General features: G+C 46.4%; 1 protein-coding gene across 1 annotated transcript in view; it reads right to left on the reverse strand.

Moving 5' to 3' along the window:
• The window catches only part of LOC311136302 (uncharacterized protein), a 32,541-nt gene that overhangs the window by 6,259 nt on the left and 7,712 nt on the right, over nt 1–18,570 (reverse strand). Inside the window, exons 8-32 of the mRNA XM_084170429.1 lie at nt 17,859–18,037; nt 17,610–17,688; nt 17,400–17,489; nt 17,039–17,215; nt 16,643–16,854; nt 16,210–16,387; nt 15,952–16,088; nt 12,669–12,838; nt 12,194–12,386; nt 7,386–7,522; nt 6,963–7,149; nt 6,513–6,840; nt 5,366–5,575; nt 5,022–5,186; nt 4,126–4,275; nt 3,563–4,003; nt 3,338–3,480; nt 2,792–3,102; nt 2,357–2,559; nt 1,830–1,999; nt 1,418–1,614; nt 1,020–1,134; nt 799–924; nt 303–485; nt 103–186 (exon numbers count right to left, since the gene is read on the reverse strand). Of these exons, the coding sequence (XP_084026555.1) occupies nt 103–186; nt 303–485; nt 799–924; nt 1,020–1,134; nt 1,418–1,614; nt 1,830–1,999; nt 2,357–2,559; nt 2,792–3,102; nt 3,338–3,480; nt 3,563–4,003; nt 4,126–4,275; nt 5,022–5,186; nt 5,366–5,575; nt 6,513–6,840; nt 6,963–7,149; nt 7,386–7,522; nt 12,194–12,386; nt 12,669–12,838; nt 15,952–16,088; nt 16,210–16,387; nt 16,643–16,854; nt 17,039–17,215; nt 17,400–17,489; nt 17,610–17,688; nt 17,859–18,037 (4,565 nt within the window). The remainder of the gene's footprint in view (nt 1–102; nt 187–302; nt 486–798; nt 925–1,019; nt 1,135–1,417; nt 1,615–1,829; nt 2,000–2,356; nt 2,560–2,791; nt 3,103–3,337; nt 3,481–3,562; nt 4,004–4,125; nt 4,276–5,021; nt 5,187–5,365; nt 5,576–6,512; nt 6,841–6,962; nt 7,150–7,385; nt 7,523–12,193; nt 12,387–12,668; nt 12,839–15,951; nt 16,089–16,209; nt 16,388–16,642; nt 16,855–17,038; nt 17,216–17,399; nt 17,490–17,609; nt 17,689–17,858; nt 18,038–18,570) is intronic.

The raw sequence follows: 18,570 nt of genomic DNA on the forward strand, positions 1-18,570 counted from the left end.
GATGGGCTTTTTATTAGAACTTAGGTCTCTAATAGGGTGAACCAATCAAACATGGACACATGCCAAGCTCTACTAAATGCACTGAGAAATATCAAATCTTACCTCTGCTTGCTTTAACTCCTCCTTGCACACATCCTCCAGTGATGCCTCCAGGAAGTTCATAGCATAGCGCTCTATAGGAGTGAGCTGAGATATGGGGAAAAAAAGATAGGTCGTCAGGTTTGCAAAAAAGCTAAATCTGCTCAATATTGTCAAATAACACGATGGAATAGCCAAAAACAGGGATATTGAAAAACAATCACCTGCTCCACAAGAGCCGCTATCTCCTGCTCGGCCTTGGAGAGCTCCTCCTCTTCCGGCTCCCTCCCTTCACCAGCCTCGTCCAATGGGATGGCCTCGTTGAATTCTGCCAGTTCAGCTACCTGCTCTGCTTTGGCTTGGGACGCCGCCACTATGTCCTCCTCGTCCTCGGCACGACACAGGGCCTGTGGCAGAGAGAGAATGAGTTTATGGGAACAGTGCCACCTGGAGTATAGATTGATGTGTCTTGCTGACTTGTACAATTCATAATACATTAATTTCACCTCTAATAATCATGTTTATTCATCAAATAAAGCTTGTTTGTATGGAGTCAGTGCTGGGCCAAACACTCAGCTGCTAGTTTTTGGGTGTCTTCTAGACTCCTGCTGTTGTATGGTGTGGTATAAACAGGTGTCTATGGTCTGAGAGACACCTGCTCTGAACACACCAGTAAAACTCCAATACATCCTGTTATTGCCAGTGTGTTGGGTGACTGACCTGCTCCAGGATGGTGGTGCTCTGTTTGTTGCCTGTCTCCTCTTCCTCTGGCTGGGGAACAGATCGCTCCGGGGTCACCTCCTTCTTCTCCCCCTCAGTCACGTCAAATAGCTCCCTGATGGTTTGCTGAGAGAAGAGAGAGGAGTGTAATTAGTTTTGAATTGCCCTCAATTCAGAGTGAATGGACGACGTCAAAGATTGTTATATCAGTGGAGACGTACCTGTTTGAAGAAAGCGGTGGTGAAGTTGCCTCCTTCTATGGCCATGTCTCCCAGCATCCTCTTCTGGTTGGCCTTCTTCAGGATGTTCTCCTCCACCGTGCGCTCACTGATCAGCCTGGGTGGGGAAGAGAATAGTCACACCAGACGCTCAAAAGACTAGCTAACATAGTGGCCGAGTAGAAACCACAGGCTCTGTTCCTACCACATAAATATCTTCAAAGTAGAAGTATGCGGACTGTTCATGCTGCTTCTGGAGACTTTCAGCCCTGCCTGTGTCAAATCTAGAGGAAACTAAAAAACTACCGTAGTCCAGAGATGATGACTTAGAGGGAGGTAGTGTCAGCTTGGTTCAACAGTGTAAGTAAGAGGCAGGGGAGTTGAGGATTTAAACACTGTACCTGTAGATGTGGACGTCGCGGGTCTGTCCGATGCGGTGGCAGCGGTCCTGGGCCTGGGCGTCCATGGTGGGGTTCCAGTCACTGTCGTAGAACACCACCGTGTCGGCGCCCGTCAGGTTCACCCCCACGCCGCCACTACGCGTGGACAGGATGAAGCAGAAGATGCGGCGGTCCGCGTTGAAGCGATCCATCAGGGACTGAGGGAGAGGAGGACAACAGTCAGCATCCTTTATCAGTTTCAGAAGAGTATTGAACTCCGGGTCAATTCCATTCAACTCAGCCAACCAAATCGCTGGAAAAATCCATGTCCAAAATAATTTAAATGGAATCGACACCTAACTGACTGAGTTGCTGAAGTCCAACACAACAACAGAAACCCATAGAGCTCAGGACTAGTCACAGCGCCCCTCACTTGTCTCTGCTCGACGCGGGTGCTGCCGTCCAGGCGGAGGTAGATGTGCCCGTGGTAGTTGAGGAACTGCTCCAGCACGTCCAGCATGCGGGTCATCTGGGTGAAGATGAGAACGCGGTGTTGGCCCTCCTTCAGCCGACGCAGCAGAGTGTGGAGCGTCTGTAGCTTACCTGCACACACACACCACAAAGTGTTATCATTCAAAGGCTCTATTGAGTTAAAAGGACATACCTTTTCTCCTTATTTTAAATGCCTCTGTCTTCAACTGAAGGACACGCGGCTCTGGCGAACTGAACCCAGAGACACAGAACGTGACCCTGAACCAGTGACCCTAGAGACAGACTGTGTCCCGTATCATCACTGAAGTAACAGCACTTCCACTTAACACAGTGTCATGGCCTGTACAAACACACAGCCAAACTGATGGTGTCAGAGTTCAAATTCCTCAGCCAATGCCAAGGTAAAACAAGACAAGTTTCCAAAGTCCTATGGAACACAGGTGTGTTGTCCGAGAAGTGGGGACTTACCGCAGTCGTACTGGATGAGCCTCAGGTCGGGGAAGTGGGTCCTCATGTTGCACTGGATGCGGTGCAGACTGCGTGTGAGCGGGGCCACCTGGGAGGAGAGCAGCGAGGTGAACACGGCCTGCTGGTGGCTCAGAGACGGAGGGGGGTGGCAACTGTGCATGGTGATGGTCGGAGCCTCCACCGGCGGGATCACAAACGTAAACCTGAAGGTGGGGAAATAGGGTACGATTAGAGGCATTTAGAAATGGTCATATTTACCCTTTCTCGATACCTGGGGCATCACAAGAAAGATGAACAGAAAGTGCTTGAAAACTGACACAACTGATTCAACTAATGAAGGGCTTGGTGATTAGTTGAATCAGGTGTGTTAGTGCAGGGCTAGAACAAAAATGTGGACTGTCTCATGGTTCCAGACAGTGGAAAGCACTGTGTTACCGTTCGATCATATCTTTGAGCAGCTGCAGCCTGTCCTCGGTGGTGTGGATGGCCTCCCTCAGGGCACGGCTCTGGTCCCAGTAGTCTGTGGTGCTGTGGGACTGGGCGAAAAGGCAGGCGGCGTGGCCCGAGCGACCCCACTGACCCAGGGCCCTGGGGGCTGGAGCAGGGCAGGAGCCCGGGAGGAAAGTGAGGAAGTCCAGCACCTCATGGCCGTACACGGGCTTGGCGCTGCAGTGCAGGTCGTTGATCCGGATGATCTGGGCCAGGCAGCTGTCTCGCTGCTTCTTGCGGCTGTCTGCCAGCCATGACTGACAAGGGGAAAGGGACAGTTTGTCAGTTGATAGGACAGCAACAGTTAAAGGGACATGACAGGAGTCAATATAAGAATGTTGCTGTGGGCTGACGACCAACAGAACTAAAAAGGTACTATTGTGGGATCTACGCTAGAAAATATGACAACCTCATAATTTCATACATGGTGGTTGAAACAAGTAACAAACAAAAGAAAATAGATTTGTAAATGAAAGCAGATGTAGCTAGTACCATATAGAAGGGGGAGCGAGGAGGTGGGCGAGGTTGTGCCCGAGGTCGAGGGGGGACAAATCCACCAACATGGGACCCTGATTTAGGAAAGGCTGATTTGGTGTCGCTGCTCTCCTCACGCGTCAACGTAGAATTCACACGAGCTAGAGAGGAGAAATGACTTGTTCAATAAAGGGATTGTAAATCCAGAATCAGTTTTTAAATTATTTGCATTAATCTCTTCACCTTTCTGTTCTGTGCTGGTTTCTGCTGGTCCCGTTACTACCTTCAGCACTGGGCGAGGGGGCTGGGACTGACTGGGGGCTGAGGTAGGATTACGAGGGGGGGCAGGGGTTCGAGGAGGGGCTGGGGTAGGGATTCGAGGAGGGGCTGGGGTAGGAATTCGAGGAGGGGCTGGGGTACAGGTTCTAATTGTGACTGAGGTAGGGGTTCTAGGGGGGGCCAGGGTGTATTGAGCAGTGGTGGGTCCGGGGTGGCGATGGGCGGTTTGCTGGGGGGCAGGAGTTCTCACGGCAGTATTGGCATGGTGGTGCATGGAGGTTGACGCCTGGGGGGCTACACGGGGAGAAGGGGGCACTGCCAGGGTGGGTACACCCCCTCCTTCCTTGCTTGACTGGCGTACCACGATCTTCACAATCCCAGAGCTGGTCACCATGGAGGAGGGCACTGAAGAGGAAAGGCGGGTAAGAACATGACCATCACTGAACCTCCTAAACAAGTCCAGGGCAAAAGACTAATAATGAAGATCAGATCAGTGACCATAGTCTTAAAAGGGGATGCTGCTGTACCTTGAGATGCATTGCGAGGCAGCTGGATTCCCGAGGGTACAGGAGGGGGGGGGGCAGCGTGGGTATTGGCTGAACTGAAAACTGCTACCTGGGCTGGCTGACTGATGAGGTGGTGCTGCCCTCCGCTGGTCACCAGATGCATGACGTTACCTGCGAAGTCCACAGTAAGAACCACACCAGTAAGAACCCATTTAGACACTCCTGTCAGTGCAGGATAGGATAGATACTGTACCACTGACTTATACAGAACACCAATATTGCTGTCTATCAGCACATTGTAGAGTTTTATGACATAAGCCACTTTGGTAATATACACACTGAGTGTACAAAACATTAAGAACACCTTCCTAATGTTGAGTTGCACCCCTTTTGCCCTCAGAACACCTTCAATTCGTCAGGACATTTACTCTACAAGGTGTCGAAAGCGTTCCACAGGGATGCTGGCCCATGTTTATTTATTTTTGACTCCAGTGCTTCCCACAGTTGTGTCAAGTTGGCTGGATGTCCTTTGGTTGGTGGACCATTCTTGATACACACAGGTAACTGTTGAGTGTGAAAAACCCAGCAGCGTTGCAGTTCTTGACACAAACCGGTGCGCCTGGCACCTACTACCATACCCCGTTTAAAGGCACTTAAATATTTTGTCTTGCCCATTTACCCTCTGAATGGCACAGATACACAATCCATGTCTCAATTGTCTCAAAGCTTAAAAGTAATTATTTAACCGGTCTCCTCCCCTTAATCTACAGTGATTGAAGTGGATTTAACAAGTGACGTCAATAAGGGATCATAGCTTTCACCTGGTCAGTCTGTCATGGAAAGAGCAGGTGTTCATAATGTTTTGAACACTCAGTGTATCTCCATGTACTCTAGTTAGTGCTGGGATCTGATCTAACCTTGTACTGGGCGTGGAGGTGCCACGGGAACCTGGTGAAGCTGGGTTCCAGACAGGGTGAGCTTGTTGCCCTGCAGCTGGAAGGTGACAGGCTTACTGCCCTGGCACGATGACACAGGACGCCCCGCCAATGAGGCCAGTTGGGCGATACTCACTACCTCCCCAGCTGAGATAGAGAGAACATTTTAAGACATTCAAATGTAGATGAGTTTCATGTCACCAGTAGGGATAAACAAAAAAAGGTAATTCATTTACATTCCAATACATTTTCAGTTTGTTCTTATGCATTGTTCATGCACATTGGTTGCCCGACAGAGAGAGTTTGAGAGAACGGCAGGTACTCACAGGGAAGCCGGGCCTGCATGTCTGGGCTGAGCAGAACCCGTTGGGTCACGACGTTGCTGGGAGGAGGGGTGGGATGGGTGGCGGGGTTGCAGGAGGTGGTGGGCGGGCGCACGGCCAGGACTGGCATTGGGGAGCCGGACCTCATGACAGAGGGGCCGCTGGGGTGCACTGGCGGGCGAGGAGGGGCTGTGGGTGCCACTGAACACACTGCTGAGGGTTCATGGAAACAAGGGAAGAGAAGACAGGATTACATTATGTCTGTGTAGAATAGAATAGTTTGTCTGGCTGAGTAGAAGTTTCCAAAATAAATGTTGAATGGAATTAAAGTTTAAAGGAAAACTCCACTCAAAAACTATATTTTGGTATTTTTTTGTATTAGTCCACTGTTGATACAGTCCCAAAATGTTTCGCATGTCAGCAGTCAATGTTTCAAGATATTGTACATTCAAGAAGCATCATATGATGCAAGACACATCATCATGTGGCAGGTGACACTATGCTTCTTTAAAGTCCAATATCTTGAAACATTGACTGCTGACATGCAAAAAATTGTGACTGTATCAGTGGACTAATGAAAAACTAAGTGGATTTTTCCTTTGAAGCTGCGATATGCAACTTCTTGGGCTTGCCCCAAAAAAATCACATAGAAATGTGAGTTATAGATCTGTCATTCTCATTGAAAGCAAGTCTAAGAAGTGGTCGAGATCTGTTTCTATGTGCGCCATTTCGATGCTTCCCGTTTATACATTTCGTTTTTTCACTTTCGGTTTTCTACACCAGCTTCAAACAGTTGAAAATACAATATTTTTGGTTATGGAAAATATATTTCAGAGCGGTTTAGATGGTACAATGATTCTCTACACTACACTTTTGTCACATAAACAGAAATTAGGCAAACTATTCGAATTTTTGCAACCAGAAAATGGTGGAGCGATTTCTGCATAGTGCATCTTTGTATTAAATAAATTTGCTAAAATGTCTAAAAAACTGTTTTTGCTTTGTCATTATGGGGTATTGTGTGTAGATTGATGAGGGAAAAAATCAATTTAATCCATTTTAGAATAAGGCTGTAACGTAACAAAATGTGGAAAAAGTCTAGGCTTTCCGAATGCACTGTACTTGTAAATCCAAGCTATTTAGTACTAACCTTGTTGGACTGGCGGTGTAGGGGTAGGGGTTGGGGTCACATCCTGGATGAGAGGGGTCCTTGAGGCCTGAGCAGCAGGGGTGACAGGGCAGGTGGGCCGGGGTTTGTTCACCACCAGCACTGTGCGACCATCAGCCTTAGGTAAGGGCTGGAACATCCTGTTGACCTTCATGCGGACGGGTTTGGGACGAGGAGGGGGGTCAGGGGACTCCATGACCTCCTGGATCAGCTGGCGGGTGACCTTCCTGCAAGGCAGAAACACATCGGCCTGGTACCTGGACACGCTGCCCTCCAGACCCACCAGGTCAAACATGGACAGGTCGCAGCACTGGGGACGGAGGAGGAGGAGGGGTAAGGTTATGTAGGTTTAGATACGTATAAATGCATTTAGATTAGACTGCACAGCTCCAATGACACACCCCATCCCCAGGGGGCAATGGGAACAATAACCTTGAATGGGGAGACCTCCAGGGCTCGCTGTACCAGGGAGGCAGTGTGGAAGACGATAGGCTTGGTGATGAAGGGGGAGTGGATGGGCCGAGGGTCAAACAGGTTGGGGTGGTTACACACTTTACGGAGCTGCATCAAGATGTTGATCACAGACATGAAGTGACCACTAGCCAGTGTTTCCCGGGTCCTGAGAGAGATAGAAAGAGAGAGAAATACTGTGAGATGACGAAAAGGGGATTCCTATACAATGTTAACTAGTAGATGATCTAAGCAAACCTACAGTAGAAGCTGACAACGTAAAAACATTCTGGCAATGAGGAATAGGAATATACAGGTAAGTATTACTGGCAGAATTTCAAACCAATGAGCCCTCCTGCAATGCATCATTTGCTTCCAGTAACCCCCTTGTCCATAGAGACTTACGAGGCCTGTGCCATGAAGTCATCGTAGAGAAAGCGCTGCCTCTTGGACAGACGGCAGCGCACCACATGCTCATATTTCTTAGGCATCTGCTTCTCCACATCCACCTTGATTCTCCTCAACAGAAACGGTCTGAGCACCTAGAAGGAAAAACAAAAAGTTAGGTTAGGGAACAGAATGTCTTTCTCAACATGCACAAACATGTAAAACAGTACAAATCAAATCGTATGTCACATACAACAGGTGTAGACCTTACAGTGAAATGCTTACTTACAAGCCCTTAACCAACAGTTAAGAAAAATAAGTGTTAAGTAAAAAAATAGATAAGTAAAAAATAAAAGATTAAAAAACAAATAATTAAAGAGCAGCAGTAAAATAACAGTAGTGAGGCTATATATATGGGGTACCGGTACAGAGTCAATGTGCGGGGGCACAGGTTAGTCAAGGTAATATGTATATGTAGGTAGAGTTAAAGTGACTATGCATAGATAAGAGAGTAGCAGCAGCGTAAAAGAGGGGGTGGGTGGGACAATGCAAATAGTCCGGGTAGCCATTTGATTAGCTGTTCAGGAGTCTTATGGCTTGGGGGTAGAAGCTGTTAAGAAGCATTTTGGACCTAGATATTTGGCGCTCTGGTACCGCTTGCCGTGTGGTAGCAGAGAGAAGTCTATGACTAGGGTGGCTGGAGTCTTTGACCATTTCTAGTGCCTTCCTCTGACACCACCTGGTATAGAGGTCCTGGATGGCAGGAAGCTTGGCCCCAGTGATGCACTGGGCCGTACGCACTACCCTCTGTAGTGCCTTGCGGTTGGAGGCCGAGCAGTTGCCATACCAGGCAGTGATGCAACCAGTCAGGATGCTCTCGATGGTGCAGCTGTAGAACTTTGAGGATCTGAGGACCCCATGCCAAATATTTTCAGTCTCCTGAGGGGGAATAGGCTTTGTCGTGCCCTCTTCACGACTGTCTTGGTGTGTTTGGACCATGATAGTTTGTTGGTGATGTGGACACCAAGGAACTTGAAGCTCTCAACCTGCTCCACTACAGCCCCGTCGATGAGAATGGGGGCGTGCTTGGTCCTCTTTTTTTTCCTGTAGTCCACAATCATCTCCTTTGTCTTGATCACGTTGAGGGAGAGGTTATCCTGGCACCACACGGACAGGTCTCTGACCTCCTCCCTATAGGCGGTTTCATCGTTGTCGGTGTTCAGGCCTACCACTGTTGTGTCGTCGGCAAACTTAATGATGGTGTTGGAGTCGTGCCTGGCCATGCAGTCATGGGTGAACAGAGAGTACAGGAGGGGACTGAGGACGCACCCGAGGGGCCACAGTGTTGAGGATTAGCGTGGCAGATGTGTTGTTACCTACCCTTACCACCTGGGGGCGGCCCGTCAGGAAGTCCAGGATCCAGTTGCAGAGGGAGGTGTTTAGTCCCAGGGTCCTTAGCTTAGTGATGAGCTTTGAGGCCACTATGGTGTTGAACGCTGAGCTGTAGTCCATGAATAGTATTCTCATGTAGGTGTTCCTTTTGTCCAGGTGGGAAAGGGCAGTGTGGAGAGCAATATAGATTGCATCATCTGTGGATCTGTTTGGGCGGTATGCAAATTGAGTGGGTCTAGGGTTTCTAGGATAATGGTGTTGATGTGAGCCATGACCAGACGTACAAAGCACTTCATGGCTACAGATGTGAGTGCTACGGGTCGGTAGTCATTTAGGCAGGTTACATTAGTGTTCTTGGGCACAGGGACTATGGTGGTCTGCTTGAAACATGTTGGTATTAGACTCAGTCAGGGACAGGTTGAAAATGTCATTGAAGACACTTGCCAGTTGGTCAGCGCATGCTCGGAGTACACGTCCTGGTAATCCGTCTGGCCCTGCGGCCTTGTGAATGTTGACCTGTTTAAAGGTCTTACTCATATCTGTTACAGAGAGCATGATCACTCAGTCGTCCGGAACAGCCGATGCTCTCATGCATGTTTCAGTGTTGCTTGCCTCGAAGCGAGCATAGAAGTGATTTAGCTCGTCTGGTAGGCTTGTGTCACTGGGCAGCTCGCGGCTGTGCTTCCCTTTGTAGTCTGTAATAGTTTGCAAGCCCTGCCACATCCGACGAGTGTCGGAGCCGGTGTAGTACGATTCAATCTTAGTCCTGTAGTTCGTCGGAGGGCATAGCGGTACTTCTTATAAGCGTCTGGGTTAGAGTCCCGCTCCTTGACAGCGGCAACTCAATGCAGATATTGCCTGTAATCCATGGCTTCTGGTTGGGGTATGTATGTACGGTCACTGTGCAGACGACGTCATCGATGCACTTATTGATGAAGCCAGTGACTGGTGTGGTGTACTCCTCAATGCCATCGGAAGAATCCAGAAACATATTCCAGTCCGTGCTAGCAAAACAGTCCTGTAGTTTAGCATCTGCGTCATCTGACCACTTCTTTATTGACCGAGTCACTAGTGCTTCCTGCTTAAGTTTTTGCTTGTAAGCAGGAATCAGGAGGATATAATTATGGTCAGATTTGCCAAATGGAGGGCGAGGGAGAGCTTTGCACGCGTCTCTGTGTGTGGAGTAAAGGTGGTCTAGAGTTTTTTTACCTCTGGTTGCACATTTAACATGCTGGTAGAAATGAGGTAAAACGGATTTAAGTTTCCCTGCATTAAAGTCCCCGGCAACTAGGAGTGCCGCCTCTGGATGAGCGTTTTCCTGTTTGCTTATGGCCCTATACAGCTCATTGAGTGGGGTCTTACTGCCAGCATCGGTTTGTGGTGGTAAATAGACAGCTATGAAAAATACAGATGAAAACACTAAATAGGTAAATAGTGTGGTCTACAGCTTATCATGAGATACTCTACCTCAGGCGAGCAAAACCTCAAGACTTCCTTAATATTAGATTTCGTGCACCAGCTGTTGTTTACAAATATACACAGACCGCCACCCCTTGTCTTACTGGAGGCCGCTGTTCTATCTTGCCGATGCAGCGTAAACCCTGCCAGCTGTATGTTATCAATGTCATCATTCAGCCACGACTCGGTGAAACATAAGATATTACAGTTTAATGTCCCTTTGGTAGGATATTCGTGATCGTAGCTCGTCTGGTAATTAACAGTTAATTTTTATTTAACAGATAATCTGGACCCTCCTATATACTCTGACCAATCCACACCCCCTTGCCCAACTGCACGTTTCTCTATCTACAGTGGGGGAAAAAAGTATTTAGTCAGCCACAAATTGTGCAAGTTATCCCACTTAAAAAGATGAGAGAGGCCTGTAATTTTCATCATAGGTACACGTCAACTATGACAGATAAATTGAGGAAAAAAAATCCAGAAAATCACATTGTAGGATTTTTAATGAATTTATTTGCAAATTATGGTGGAAAATAAGTATTTGGTCACCTACAAACAAGCAAGATTTCTGGCTCTCAAAGACCTGTAACTTCTTCTTTAAGAGGCTCCTCTGTCCTCCACTCGTTACCTGTATTAATGGCACCTGTTTGAACTTGTTATCAGTATAAAAGACACCTGTCCACAACCTCAAACAGTCACACTCCAAACTCCACTATGGCCAAGACCAAAGAGCTGTCAAAGGACACCAGAAACAAAATTGTAGACCTGCACCAGGCTGGGAAGACTGAATCTGCAATAGGTAAGCAGCTTGGTTTGAAGAAATCAACTGTGGGAGCAATTATTAGGAAATGGAAGACATACAAGACCACTGATAATCTCCCTCGATCTGGGGCTCCACGCAAGATCTCACCCCGTGGGGTCAAAATGATCACAAGAACGGTGAGCAAAAATCCCAGAACCACACAGGGGGACCTAGTGAATGACCTGCAGAGAGCTGGGACCAAAGTAACAAAGCCTACCATCAGTAACACACTACGCCGCCAGGGACTCAAATCCTGCAGTGCCAGACGTGTCCCCCTGCTTAAGCCAGTACATGTCCAGGCCCGTCTGAAGTTTGCTAGAGTGCATTTGGATGATCCAGAAGAGGATTGGGAGAATGTCATATGGTCAGATGAAACCAAAATAGAACTTTTTGGCAAAAACTCAACTCGTCGTGTTTGGAGGACAAAGAATGCTGAGTTGCATCCAAAGAACACCATACCTACTGTGAAGCATGGGGGTGGAAACATCATGCTTTGGGGCTGTTTTTCTGCAAAGGGACCAGGACGACTGATCCGTGTAAAGGAAAGAATGAATGGGGCCATGTATCGTGAGATTTTGAGTGAAAACCTCCTTTCATCAGCAAGGGCATTGAAGATGAAACGTGGCTGGGTCTTTCAGCATGACAATGATCCCAAACACACCGCCCGGGCAACGAAGGAGTGGCTTCGTAAGAAGCATTTCAAGGTCCTGGAGTGGCCTAGCCAGTCTCCAGATTTCAACCCCATAGAAAATCTTTGGAGGGAGTTGAAAGTCCGTGTTGCCCAGCGACAGCCCCAAAACATCACTGCTCTAGAGGAGATCTGCATGGAGGAATGGGCCAAAATACCAGCAACAGTGTGTGAAAACCTTGTGAAGACTTACAGAAAACGTTTGACCTGTGTCATTGCCAACAAAGGGTATATAACAAAGTATTGAGAAACTTTTGTTATTGACCAAATACTTATTTTCCACCATAATTTGCAAATAAATTCATTAAAAATCCTACAATGTGATTTTCTGGAAAAAAAATTCTCATTTTGTCTGTCATAGTTGACGTGTACCTATGATGAAAATTACAGGCCTCTCTCATCTTTTTAAGTGGGAGAACTTGCACAATTGGTGGCTGACTAAATACTTTTTTCCCCCCATTGTATGTCAGCCTTAGTTCTTACCTTATGTAACCTCTTGACCAGGCCCTCGTTGTACTCTTGGCTACCCTCGATCATACCGGTGAGGGGGTTGGAGAACCACTCCTTGAACTCTCGGTGGGATTGGAAGACGTGGGGCATGAGGAAGTGCATCAGGGACCACAGCTCCATCAGGCTGTTCTGCAGCGGGGTGCCTGTCAGCAGCAGGCGCCTCTGACTGGGTCCAGAGAAAACATTTAAATGACAGTAGGTTATCATTTAAGTTTATTATATTCTAATGGACGAAGAACTTTCAGCTTTAGTTGTCATAATTTGGACTGATATTGGTAAAGGAAGCATGAAGAGAAATGGGAACACTCGTCTGAAGGATTTTAGAAAAGAGCTATAAAAATCCTGTATTATTACTATTCATAAATGAGGATTATGATGTTCACTGGCAACACTTATACTGGCCATCTATAAACATCTCCTCCCTCCTCTGCCCTCCCTTAGTGTGGACCTGTTGAAGTTGAGCAGGCTCTGCCAGCGCTGGGACTTGAAGTTTTTGATGTTCTGGGCCTCGTCCAGGATGAGGTAGCGCCAGGACTTGCGTCGGAAGGCCTGGTGGTCCTGCAGCACCAGCTTGTAGGAGGTGATGCACACGTGGAAAGCGTTGGGCTTGGTCCAACCCTGAATAGAGAAAGGAGAGACAGGACTCTTTTCATTAGCTTATTGAAAGAGTGACACTTCAGAGGGCCAGGGCTTTTATCCACTTCAGTATGCAAGGCTGACTTTTTGTTCAGTTGGAATGAGACAGGAAGCACCAGAAAAGAGATGAGGCAGCACCAGTGAAGATTATTTTGGAACCCGCAAAGGAAAAGGGGGCGCCAAAGAAACACATGGAGGCGGGTGTTTGAGGCAGACACTAAGAAAACCGGCATGGGTGGAACTAGGGCTGGGCGATATATAACATTAAATTGATTCATTTGAATGTATGTTTTTGCGCGATATTACAAAATGCCTGTATTGCAAGAATCTAGGTTTAGTTATTTTTCGTTTTTATGAGCGTTTATGTCCGCTTGTTCTCATGTTGTATTTTTGGTCTCCTCTCCTTCGCTCCTCTGTGCTGTGTGCACCTTCCCCATTTACACCAGAGATCTATATATAATGAAGAGATGTACGTCTCCGCCCTAACAATGGGAGTCGTTGTCCCAAAGGCGGGAAGGCTGGAGACAAGCTTAGGTCCAAAATAAGCCTATAGAAACGCATTGGGGTTATTTTGGACATATTTTAGCTTCACCTCTTCCTCTATGGTTTACACACACACACACACACACACACACACACACACACACACACACACACACACACAAAGCCCCTCCCCCTGCCTCACACGCCAACAAAGTTGAGAGATCACATCTTCCTCTCTGACAAACGGTTTCAACTCGATATTTGCATTTGAGGTTTGGTACAAAATTAAAAATCTGTAATATGGACACCAACACATTGAGACATTATTTTACTGTAATAGAGAAGTTAACTTTTCAAACGATACCCTTTTTATGTCTCAACTACTCAAATTGCGCGCAGAGCAGACACTACTAAAACAAGAGTGTCAATGAACATTGATTCGCGGCATTGGTCGCGGCAGTGTAACAGTCTTTGGCTAAAATGCTGCTATCTGTTTAGTCTTTTATAAACGTGCAATAAGCATAAAACACAATTATATAAAGGAATTGGCAACTCGTTTTCATTCTGAGAAATAAGGTAGGCCACTTGATTTCAACATCTGAACAAAGTAGACAGGCTAACATACTTTTCAAACAGTTGGAGACAGAAGGGAGTGTACATAATTCAACTGTTCAACCTTGTTAGCTAGCAAATAGATCCAAGTTGGCTAAACTTGAAATATAAAGATTAGCTGGCTAATCACTAGCACGAGGGCTTGAGAGGTTGTTGATGAGACCGGTGTTAATTTTCTATAGCCAAATGCCTGCTACAAGAAGTGAGTCATTATTAGTGAATGTGCATTATGCATGGTTCTAGTTAAATTTGAAACAAAAAGGGCATTTTCATAGATAGACTTGAAAGCCAGAAAAGTGATTGCAAAAAAAAAGCAAGTTAAACTATTTTGATAAAATAATTACATTATTAGTGGGTCTTATGGTTGTGGAAGGCTTATATTTAGCTTAGGTATAACTTCACAAGCCCTGAATTCATTAGATTATTGCTGTATGTTTGAAATGCAGTGTATTTGACCTTTTAAATTGTACAACAACGCTTATTTAGAGAAAACATTACAAGAACAATTGAGATATATACTACCAGTCAAAGGTTTGGACACACCTACTCATTCAAGGGTTTTTCTTTATTTGTAAAAAAAATTTACATTGTAGAATAATAGTGAAGACATCAAAACTATGAAATAACACATATGGAATCATGTAGTAACCAAAAAAAGTGTTAAACAAATCCAAATATATATTCTATTTGAGATTCTTCAAATAGCCACCCTTTGCCTTGATGACAGCTTTGCACACTCTTGGCATTCTCTCAACCAGCTTCATGAGGTAGTCAAGTTGAATGCATTTCAATTAACAAGTGTGCCTTCTTTAAAGTTAATTTGTGGAATTTCTTTCCTTCTTAATGCGTTTGAGCCAATCAGTTGTGTTGTGACAAGGTAGTGGGGTACACAGAAGATAGCCCTATTTGGTGAAAGACCAAGTCCATATTATGGCAAGAGCAGCTCAAATAAGCAAAGAGAAACGACAGTCCATCATTATTTTAAGACATGAAGGTCAGTTGATACGGAACATTAAGAATTTGGAAAGTTTCTTCAAGTGCAGTCGCAAAAACCATCAAGCGCTATGATGAAACTGGCTCTCATGAGGACCGCCACAGGAATGGAAGACCCAGAGTTACCTCTGCTGCAGAGGATAAGTTCATTAGAGTTACCAGCCTCAGAAATTGCAGCCCAAATAAATGCTTCACAGAGTTTAAGTAACAGACACATCTCAACATCAACTGTTCAGAGGGGACTGTGTGAATCAGGCCTTCATGGACGGATTGCTGCAAAGAAACCACTACTAAAGGACACCAATAAGAAGAAGAGACCTGCTTGGGCCAACAAACACGAGCAATGGACATTAGACCGGTGGAAATGTGTCCAAATTGGAGATTGTTGGTTCAAACCGCCGTGTCTTTGTGAGATGGTTTGGGATGAGTCGGACGGCAGAGTGAAGGAAAAGCAGCCAACAAGTGCTTAGCATATGTGGGAACTCTTTCAAGACTGTTGGAAAAGCATTCCAGGTGAAGCTGGTTGAGAGAATGCCAAGCATGTGCAAAGCTGTCATCAAGGCAAAGGTTGGCTACTTTGAAGAATCTCAAATAGAAAATATATTTGGATTTGTTTAACACTTTTTTGGTTATTACATGATTCCATGTGTGTTATTTCATAGTTTTGATGATGTCTTCACTATTATTCTACAATGTAAAAAATAGCAAAAATAAAGAAAAACCCTTGAATGAGTAGGTGTGTCCAAACTTTTGACTGGTACTGTATATTGTGAATCGGCCATAAGTAAAAAAAGTAAAACTTATTTTTTTTAAGGCCATATCATCCTGCCCTAGGTGGAACAAGCTGGAGGACTGCCCAGAACAGGTGGAACAAGCTGGAGGACTGCCCAGAACAGAGTGCGATGGAGAGCAGTCATCATGAGGAGCGATGGGCCTGAGTTAGTAGGTAACACTGAAGATTTGTATCCATTTACAAGGGGATTTGGTGATTGTTGGTAATGGTTTACCTGTCTCTTGAGTTTCCTCTCCTTCTGACTGCCATAGTAAGTGAGGATTTTGAATCCGGGACACCAGCGCTTCAGCTCCATCTCCCAATTCAACATCACACTGGTTGGCACGATGATCAGATGGGGCCCCCAGTTACCTGAACAACCAACTTAATTAAGTATCCGATATACAGGCTGTGTGCATTTCTTCTATTGTCCTTGTAAAATGTTGGTGTATGAATGGTTGAAAGGATTGTAATGAAGAACTCAATGTCTTACTCTTTTCACAGGCGAGGTGAGCCAGCAGGGCGATGGTCTGGATAGTCTTCCCCAGGCCCATCTCGTCAGCCAGGATGCCGTTGAGCTTCTTCTCGTACATGGTGACCAGCCAGTCCAGGCCGATGTGCTGGTACTCACGCAGCTGGCCCACCAGCAGGAAGGGAATGGGAGTCTTGACCTATTGACGAAGAACAAACAATTACATGAATAAAGAGATGCAGACTAGTTACATTTTACAGCATCATTGTGAAATCATAGACACCCAAGCCAGCGGAGGCTGGTGTCGCTTTAAAAGCGGAGGACGGGCTTATTGTAATGGCTGGAATGGGATGAATGGAAAAGTATAAACCTTTCCCTTAAGTCATCAACAAGTTTATAGCAAAGGATCCTTGTTTCATCATCTGGCCAGTGTCGTAAGGCATGGGTTACCCACCTTGGTTGTGGCAAGGGTGTAGCCTTTGGGCTGGAGGCTCTCTGCAGTAGCAGCAATGTGGCTGATCTCCTTCTTGGGCCGCGGGCCGGTTGGCAGAGGGGGGCTGTGGTCCCCCTCCTTCAGCAGGATCTCCATCCCCTCATCGCACTCATCTTCATCACTGTCCTGTTCATCAATGTCACTGACCTCTTCCTCTTCACTGTCCTCATCATCTGGTTAGTGGTTCATTGAGAAGAGGCGTAATGAAGAGCATGGTATAATCAGGACAAATGCACAAGCTTGACATAAAGTAAAAGCACTTTAAAACATAGTTTTTTGGTTTGTAGTGTGAAGCTTCCAAGAGCTTTCGCTAGGTTGGAGAGCAAAGATGTTTTAAAAAAATGTTGTGGGCACTACCTGAGGAGGTGGTGTTGCTTTCCACATCACTTTCGTCTTCCTCACTCTCCTCTTCCTCGTCTCCAGAATTTTCCGACTCCTCTGTGCTGGCGGGAGAGGCGGACGCCGACGGCTCCTCGAAATCAGAGGCATACGCTCCTTTGTACTTCTCCAGCAGCTCCTCCACAGTCATGTCACCTGGGAGGGAAATGGGAAGAACATAAAGTTTAGAACAGTCTTGAATAATGGAGGTTATGGCAACCGATAGGGATATAGCAGTTACTTGGAGCTTTTAATGACAATAGCTTAAAAACAACTACGTAGCACATTGGACTAAACATCTGTGCAGCAGATACAGCCGTTTTAGTAGTGTGGGTGGTACCTTCTTTAGCCAAGTCATCAAGCTCTCCTGCGTGATCTGCTTCCCCCTCCACCACCTCCTGGGCTGCGATGGTGTCCTCCTCGTCTTCAGCTGAGCACCACAGACAGAGAAAAATAAATACACCAATACTCACAGCCAAGTCACTAAATTGACCAATTATCCATTTAACAATGCACAACATCAACTGCAATGGTATTAGTAGGGCCTCACCATCCTCTTCGTTGGCTGTGAACTCTTGGTCTTCCTCCACTGTTGTTGACGAATTGTCTGAGCACTCCTCTGCCGAGTCCTGGGGAAGTAAAAAAGTCACGTCTCCACCAAATAAAAACATTTACAGTTTTAAAGTATGAACAATGGAAGTTGTAATGGGCAACAACTTATACAAAGGAAGGGCATGGGAGTGCAGTATGCAAGTGTAGGAGTGAGGGGCTTTGCCCAGTCGGTGCCAGTGGTACCCACCTGTGAACGGGGCCGTTTGAGGGTGCTGAGCAACTCTGCCAGGGACATGGTCCCCTCCTGTCTCAGCAGCTCCATCTCCCTCCTCTGGGTCTCGGCGTCATTTCCATCCTGCGCCTCCTCCACATCAATGGTCTCCTCGTCATCTTCCTCCTCACCACATGGAGGCTCAAAGTCTAGGTCTGCAGGCGGAAGGAGAAAGAGAGAGAGGAAAGTTCAATCTGGTCCACTCCCCATATGGCCAGTCTGTTAAGGCATCTGGGCTGGAAACTGTGCAGGATTCGGTACCAGGCTTTTTTGAACAGTTTACAATCTCTGGCAAAGTTTCGCTTCCATTATGCTAGGTCAGGTCTGATGATTGGAATGTCAATGCACTTTAGAGAGGTATAATTGCATAATTTCTGGCCAGAATTAAATGGCAGGAGATGAGACTGGCCTCTTGTCACAACAGCGCTTTCTCTAGTAGTTGAGCAGCCCTTGTTCTAAAGTCACTGTTGACCTCCCAATGGCTTGCTGCACAAACAGCAATTTGTCAGCAGCCTAACCCGACAGAGCTGACAGCCACAGCCAGTCTGGTCGCTGGACTGGCATCACTGAGTCTGACAGTTGCTAATGGAGACTAAACAAAGGAGCACTAGTGTACACCTTAGCAACAATCTTACAGAATAAGCTTTGGACTAATAATAGCAATTGATTGCATTTAAATAGCACTTTT

Source organism: Coregonus lavaretus (assembly GCF_964263955.1).
Source record: "Coregonus lavaretus genome assembly, chromosome: 1".
Lineage (NCBI taxonomy): Eukaryota > Metazoa > Chordata > Actinopteri > Salmoniformes > Salmonidae > Coregonus > Coregonus lavaretus.